General features: G+C 38.2%; 1 protein-coding gene across 2 annotated transcripts in view; it reads left to right on the top strand.

Moving 5' to 3' along the window:
- Positions 1-1,164: 1,164 nt before the first annotated feature.
- The window catches only part of esrrd (estrogen-related receptor delta), a 10,363-nt gene continuing 3,440 nt past the window's right edge, over positions 1,165-8,087 (top strand). The window contains exons 1-7 of one of the 2 annotated variants that reach the window (XM_050065745.1): positions 1,165-1,425; positions 3,009-3,291; positions 3,652-3,805; positions 4,116-4,232; positions 5,254-5,361; positions 5,463-5,624; positions 6,222-6,494. In XM_050065745.1, coding sequence (XP_049921702.1) covers positions 1,370-1,425; positions 3,009-3,291; positions 3,652-3,805; positions 4,116-4,232; positions 5,254-5,361; positions 5,463-5,624; positions 6,222-6,494 — 1,153 coding nt within the window. In that variant the 5' untranslated portion in view covers positions 1,165-1,369. Of the gene's footprint in view, positions 1,426-3,008; positions 3,334-3,651; positions 3,806-4,115; positions 4,233-5,253; positions 5,362-5,462; positions 5,625-6,221; positions 6,495-8,087 lie in introns of both variants that reach the window. The other variant, XM_050065736.1, reaches the window with a different exon arrangement.

Here is an 8,087-nt window from a genome sequence, read left to right as displayed (position 1 = left end):
GTTTGGAAGTGTTTATTTCATCAACAAAAAGAACAAAAAAAGACAGGCTGTTTGAGGATGCAGGAGTCAATTAAATGATTAGTCATCTACAGAAATGAACGTCTTTGTCTTTTGGACTGTTGGTCGAGCAAGACGACTTTTTTATACATCTTCTTTTTAGGACCAGGTTTAATTTATCATAGGTTTCCACATACATATATTTGTTTGATTTTATTTTCCTCAGTGCATCTTCAGGGCAGTTGGTTGTAAACTTTGCTTATCTGTTTCGTTTGGTGGCATTTATCTTTATTGTTGGGGTTTCCTTTTTTTGTTTTGTTTTTTGTTTGGTTGTGTGCAATCCTGCATTGTTTTAAGTCCATGTTCAACCATGCAAAACACTTTGTAACTTCAAATAAGGATTATAATAATAATTATTATTGCTATTATTATTAGATGTTGCCTTGTGGTGTTTTGGTGCAGTAATAATAATGCAATAAATATAGTGCAGACAGGAAAAAGAAAAACAAGTACTGACAAAGTCAAGAATCCTAAATTGAAAAATAGAAAAATTCCCAGTGAAAGAAGAAAGAAAAATACATGAAAAATATTTAAGATATATAAAGATATGTAAAATACATTTTAAAATGTTCATAATATAAAAAGGAAAACAAATAAAACATGTAAATTATATTAAAAATATGTAGAAATAGATGAAAAAATATGTAAAATACATGAAAATATGTCAAATAAAATGTAAAAGAAAATATTACTTCTTACTACTAAAAGTTTCTTAGAAACAACACGTGGGACGTCAGTGTCCTCAGCTGTGATACTGATGTTTTGTAAAACTAATTAAACTTTAAGGTTTCATTTTTTTCTGTATAGCAATGGGCCTGTCAGTCAACTTGACCTGATGAAACGCTTTTGATCTGTTGTTTTTTATTATTGATAATAATATAAAATGTTTTCAAGCTGCAGGTTGACATGAGCAGAGAGGAGCTTCAGGTTGCCGTGGCCTACATCTGTCAAATCAATAGAGATGATAGAAGAAGTCCCCTGTTCAGACTGGAGATGCTGCACGCTGATTGGCTGATCCTCTAGGCCCCGCCCTCTTCAGATAGGACAGATAAATAACCCTGCAGACACCTCTGAGTCCTCAGATGTCTATCTGTCTCCATATTTCCCTCCTCTCTGCAGGAAACACAAGGTCAGAGTTCAGGGGAACTTTTCTTACTATCTCCCACTTTTTTAATTGGACCTAAAAGCATCATCAGAAAACCTTCTTTCACTGAGTTTGTGTGAACGCACCACAGCAGCAGGTTTTTACTTTACTGTTGTGTGCTGGATTTGTAAGTTTGTTTGTTGAAGCTGATCTGGGATCAGGTTCAGGATGGAGCTGAAGGATTTCTGTCTGACAGACGACTGTCACTTCATCAGTTCACAGCGGTGGGTTTTTCTACATCTTCTGCTCCTATAAACACTTTAAGATGAAGTTATAAATATTTTTTCCTGCAACTGCAGCACCACTAAGTTGTACTATGACATTAGAGGCGGTTTTAAAAATATACTTTTGTGCTAGTTATCTTAGACTGATGATGAATTTTTGGAGTTGAAGAAGTTGAAAAAGATGATGAGGATGAATCAGCTGTAATTTGTTTTATAAGGAATTATTTGTGTACTTATTTTGTGTATTGTGGCGACATTAAACAGCTGAAAAACTAAACCTATTAAAAACAATTACATTAATTATAACAGTAAACTTCACTGGAAAATAACTTTCAAATAAAAACTTCTTATAGATGAAATAAAGAAAAAATATAAAACTTAAACACTGAATGATGAAAAAAAAAACATCAACAGAACATTAAATACATTTCTCAATAACTTTTACTTTAACATGTTTTCTTTAGTTTGCTGTTATTAGCAGATTTAATCTTTAATTTAATTAGCTATCACACTGTAAATGGACCTGCATTTGTATAGCAGTACAGCAGTATAGCAGCTGTAGTGCCAACACTAGTTTTAGTACTGTATGTAAAGTATTCACTACTAGTTTTAATTGTAGTACCAGTTTAATTTCCTGATATGAGCAGGTTAACCCCACTAATTCGCTTAGTTTTTACTTTAATTGAGTAAGATTTTGAATGCAGGACTTTTACTTTAACTGAGTATTTCTACATGGTGGTATTACTACATAGTTCAAAGGAACAACAACAGAACAAAAACAAACACTCATAAAAACGCTACAGCACCATTAGTGGTCAAAACCTCCACAGAGCAGCTTTAACTTAAAGACCAGACATCCACCCAGGTGAACACATGATTTAATAGGAGACTTTGAAGGGTTAATTAAATTTTGGTGAAGTAGATACCTTTTGTTTTGTTTTTTGACACCTTGTTGAGACACCTACTACGCTGCAGACCGCTGCTCGAGACCAACAAATGACAAAACTGGTTGTTTTTGGACTACGTTCGCAGAATATTTCAATGGCATTTGTGACACCAAACCTGGGTGTTTTTACTACTGAACCTTGGTGTTACATATTACTGTGTTTACCAGTGGCATTTTGTTTTGCTGTGTTTCTTACTGAACCTGTTTTTTTTTAATATGTATATTTTTTATACCGACACATTGGCTGTTTCAGAGGGGCATTTGAACCACCAAACATGGGTGTTTTAAGCTAAAACATGATCTTTTCTAACCCTAACCAGTCTGTTTTTGTGCTTAAACCTAACCACACCTTAACCACAGCGTTGTTGAGAAATGTAAAGTTTCAACGTAACGGCTACAAAATAATGTACAAATGTAAAGAATCCGTGGTTTGCAGAAACAGACAATGCCAACCTTTTTGGCGACTGAATTAACTTATGTGCTGAAGGTTTTACCAACATGTGAAGAATTCTGAAAATGATTGATTATTTTATTTTTATTCAATGTTATGAGTATAACCTCTCTTTGGTGTTTTTTTCTCCATCACTACTGCTGCTGCGCTCCAGTTGTTTATTCTTACTGTTGTCTTCCTCCTCAGCCTCTTGGATTCCTCTTCCTCCTCCTCTTCCTCCTCCTGTCCTGCTGATGAAGCTCGGTCTCCGGCCTCGTTCCTCCACTCCTCCCCCCTCAGTCCCTCCTTCCCCCTGGACACCACACCCGCTCTCAGCCCCTCACACCGAGCCTTCCTCCTCCCCAGCCCGGCCTCCTCCTCCTCCTCCTCCTACAGCCCCCTCTGTGGAGCAGCAGAGCCCGACTCCCCAACAGGATCCAGTTCCAGTGGAGGAAGCGTCGGAGGCAGCGCTGTGGTGTCGGGGACTTCGGTGTGTTTTTCAGTGTCGCAGACCAATTCATTTTCAGCACAGGTGAAGAACATACACAACACATTTATTGTGTCCATTTGTGTCAATGAGCCACTGCAGGTTATTTTGATTTAACCCCACATACACCATCTTGCTGACACAAATACTCACAGGAGCACCAAATGTGGATTGATCCGCTGCTGAAAATAGTCCCCAACAAATTCACTATTTCTCCCTGTTTTAAAAAAATACATTTTATGAAATTATTGACAAAACGATATATTTGTTAAAAATTGAAGTCTTCAGTAGAAACCAATGAGCCGCACTCAGACAGTATTTAAAGGAAAGCAGCAGAGACTTGAGTGTGTTGTCTCTCCGCAGGTGGACTCCATCCTGAGGGGAGACTACCTGTCATCGATGGGTGCTGTGGGGCCCAAGAGGCTCTGTCTGGTGTGCGGTGACTTTGCCTCTGGGTATCACTATGGCGTGGCCTCCTGCGAGGCCTGCAAAGCTTTCTTCAAGAGGACCATACAAGGTGAGAACCACAGTGTGTGGTTTGGTCAATATGGGAATTAATAGGCAGAGCTGATCAATAAAGCAGCGCTCAGTGCATTGATTAGTGTGTGAAGCAGAAATTCTGTTGATGATGACACAGATGGAGGGAACAGACACACGGATATAAAAACAAGTAGGAAGAAATATAATCTTAATATCCAAAAAACACATTTATTTGTGTCACTTATTGTTGTATCTTTGCACGCTCAATATGAACACTGTAGTCAGCTGTGTCATTGATGTGATGTTATTTACCCTCCTGTATGTACTTCCTGTTTGTGGTTACCTAGGTAACATCGAGTACAGCTGTCCTGTGATGAACGAGTGTGAGATCACCAAGCGGAGGAGGAAAGCCTGTCAGGCCTGCCGCTTCCAGAAATGTCTCCAGGCTGGGATGATGAGGGAGGGTACGTCCCCTCAGTTTGTCATAGTGATTACCCATGAGTCTTTGCAGTGTTGATGAGCCTCTGTTTGTAGAGACTGTTAAACTGTCTTGTTGGAAAGTCGCAGAACTCAGTTTACAGGTCACAGACAACCACCAAGAGATGCAAAACAATCACTTAGAGACTTGTCACGACTTCAACGCCTCAAAACAACCACAAAGATGCTCACAGTGACCACCAGGTTTACATTATATACAGTCAGATTATCATTATGCTCCTCCCAGCCATTCATACGTCTTTTTAATGAGAATTTCACAAAACATGCAGCATACCTGGCAGGCCGATATCTTCACTCATTTGCTGCCATACAGTATTTGTCCTGTTTTTGTCCAGGTAATGTTCCAAGCGCATTTTCCAAACTACTGGATGGCAAAACACAGACAAAATTAGCCTCTCCCCTATGGCTACAGGTAGTTTCTATCAGGTTTCTCTCCATCTGTAAGGAAATGCACTTCCCTGCGTTGGACACTAGAGGCATCATCCGTATATTTATGGATATACGGACACCAGTCACATACTGTACATAAGTGGAAAAGAGGCGTCAATGTAAAGTTACGTAGATTAAGTTTAGGAAAATGAAGACTATGAAGACAGTAAAAAAACACTGGTCTCCCGGGGGGAAAGACCTGTGTTTGTTTGACCCCCACCTACATCCTCATGCAGACTTTAACTCTCCTTCCATCTTTACCCCCGTCAGCGCACATCGCAGCTCTCTAGTGTGGGTTATAAATTACTGGCTGATTACATGGGTTGTTATCTAATTTGGGTGCATTACTTTTCATAGGTACATGTATGAACAGTGCATGAGCAGCCTGAAAGACCTCAATGAAAATGACTTCAAAGATGCGCTCTTGGTGCTGCAGTGCTAATGTTTGACTTATAGTCCAAAGAAACACTCTTTGAAGTCATAGCTGCATCATTCGTAGTCATTTTGTGTCTCCTTCACTGAACAGATTCTGACTGTAACGTCCTTTCTCTGTTGCAGGAGTTCGTATGGACCGAGTGAGAGGAGGACGGCAGAAGTACAAGAGGCGGGTGGAGTCTGGACTGAGTTTATACAGCAGAGCGCCGTACAGTCATCCTGTCAGCGGCAGTGAGTTCACATGAGACGCTCTAACATAAAGAACTAAAAGTGTGCATTAAATTAAACCGTTGCATGAGTACGATCTTTAATTATTATTGCCTTTCTTTTAGGAAACAAGGTGATTTCCCATTTGCTGCTGACAGAGCCCGCCCCACCGGCTGCCAATCTGGACGATTCCACCAATGACAGCAGCCTGCGGACCCTGCTGACCCTCTGTGACCTCCTGAACCGGGAGCTGCTGGTTCTGATTGGCTGGGCCAAACAGATCCCAGGTACACATTCAAATCACACAAAGGATCTCCTAAAAACTTTTCACACAGCGCTGCGTGCTCAGTTAAGAGCTCGTAGCAATTTCTTCTGTGTGCACAATTATATCTTATAGTTATGGCATCTCAGTTATGAGATATTTATTTAATTTACAAAATTAGTTTTTTAATCACAAGATCAAGAAAAATTTTATTGTAATTTTGACAAATTTTCTTTTAATTACAAAATCTTGTCTCTCATCACGAAATATGTTCTTTCAGTTCACTTGAAGTTATGAAATCTTGTCTTGCATTTCGGGGATTTTTTTTTTTTTTAAATTTGGAGACCTTTTCTTTAAGTTAAAACATCCTTATCTTTTAATTACGAGATCCTGTCTCACAAGATTTTTTGTTTGATTTACAATTTTCAAAAAAACAAAAACATTTTCTTGCGGTTACAAGATATTTTTTAAATTACAAGATTTTTCCTGGAAGTTACCACACCCTTCACTTTATTTAGAAGATCCTATCTCACATTTACAAGATAAGTTTTATGATGACCTGGTTATCCTCCATACTGCCTGACACACCTGAGTAACACTTGCTCTGCCTCGCCCCTCTCAGGTTTCTCTGGGCTTTCATTGGTCGACCAGATGTCACTGCTGCAGAGTGGTTGGATGGAGGCGCTGCTTGTGGGCGTGGCCTGGCGGTCACAGGGTGCAGCAGGGGAGGAGCTTGTGTTCGCTGGTAACCTGCGGCTGGATGAGGCTCAGTGTCGAGCCGCAGGATTGGCTGACCTGTACGAGGCACTGCGTCACCTGACGGCAAAATACCAGGCGATGAACCTGAGCCCAGAGGAGGTGGTGACCCTGAAGGCCATGGCACTCGCTAACTCTGGTACTGAAGCATTTAAAAGACGATATATGTTTGTATGTATATGAATACATATAAGTATATACTTTACTACTAGCACTTTCTTCTCATGACACTATAGCCTACTTCTACTCCACTACATCTCAGAAGGAAATGTTGTACTTTTTACTGCATTACATTTATTTGATTCAGATTATTAATACAAAATATAGTTAATGATATTAAATATTAAACTACCTATCAGTATATAAAATAATTAATATGATTGCCACATTAGTGGCAGCAACATTAAAGTGATGAACACATTAATGCAATTATAATCATAATATAATAATATGATACCTATTCTTCTGATATTTCTGTACTGTTAAGTAACTTTTTGGATGCAGGACTTTTGAAGTATTTTTAAACTGGTATTACATTACTTTTCAAATTAGAATAAAAAAAAAATCTTATAAAATCCTGCTCATTCGTAAAGATTAAATCAGTCGTTTCCAACCTTTTGGTCACATTTCAGGATGTCCTTGATTTGTTAGTTGTTGAAATATCTGTAGATTCAGTACTTTTACGTAGGTTTAAGGTAAATATTGTACTTCTTACACCTTTACATTTGTCTGACAGCTGTAGTTACTTCTCAGGTCAAGATTTTACATGTAAAAACATCTGATCTCTTTAAAAAACACTTTGCATTCTTAGAAATTAAACAATGTATCCTCATACAACAGTTTGTATTATATCTAACAAATTAGTGCTCCACAAATGGTTTTGTCATGTTATGTACTTAAAGTAAAGTTGCATTGCGTAGAAAAGGTTAAGGAGAGCAAAGTAACATAGGTTAGGTTTAGGCAAGCAAAGTTATGTAGCAAGGGTTTAGAAAAAAATATGTAGGTTAGGTTTAGGCAAGTCAAGTTGCGAAGGTTAGGTTTAGAAAAGTAAAATTGTGGAGGTTCGGTTTTGGCAAGTAAGGTTACATGGTTAAATTTAGGAAAGTTAAGTCACATAGGTTAGGTTAAGAAAAATAAAGCCGCATAGATTCAGTTAAGGCAAGCAAAGTTACATAGGTCAGGTTTAGAAAAGTACAATTACATAGGTTAGGCTTTGCCAAGTAAGGTTACATGGTTCAATTTAGGCAAGTAAAGTTACGTAGTTAGTTAGTTAGTTAGTTTTAGGTAAGTTAGTTAGTTTTAGGTAAGTAAGGTTGCGTAGGTTAGGTTTTGGCAAGTATATTTACATAGGTTAGGTTAAAGAAAGTCAAGTTATATTGGTCAGATTAAGGCAATGAAAGTTACGTAGGTTAGGATTACGAAAGTAAGGTTACGTAGCAGGTTAAATTTAGGAAAGTAAAGTCATATAGGTTAGGTTTAGGCAAGTTAAGTTACACAAGTTAGATTTAGACAAGTTAAGATGCGTAGGTTAGGGTTAGAAAACAAATCATGTTGTCTGACGTATCCTAAAATAAGTCAAAGTACATTTGGTTTCACATGGGACACAAACACCCATCTCCCAATGCAAAGTCCTGTGTTTGTTTGACCCATCCAGACAAATCACAACCTGTCTCTGTATGCACACTCTCACCCTTTATAATACTTCCTTATTTACTCCCATCAGTAATATACA

Source organism: Epinephelus moara, chromosome 2 (assembly GCF_006386435.1).
Source record: "Epinephelus moara isolate mb chromosome 2, YSFRI_EMoa_1.0, whole genome shotgun sequence".
Classification (NCBI taxonomy): domain Eukaryota; kingdom Metazoa; phylum Chordata; class Actinopteri; order Perciformes; family Serranidae; genus Epinephelus; species Epinephelus moara.
Note: the sequence above shows the minus strand (reverse complement) of the source record. Positions and strands in the feature narration are given on the sequence as shown.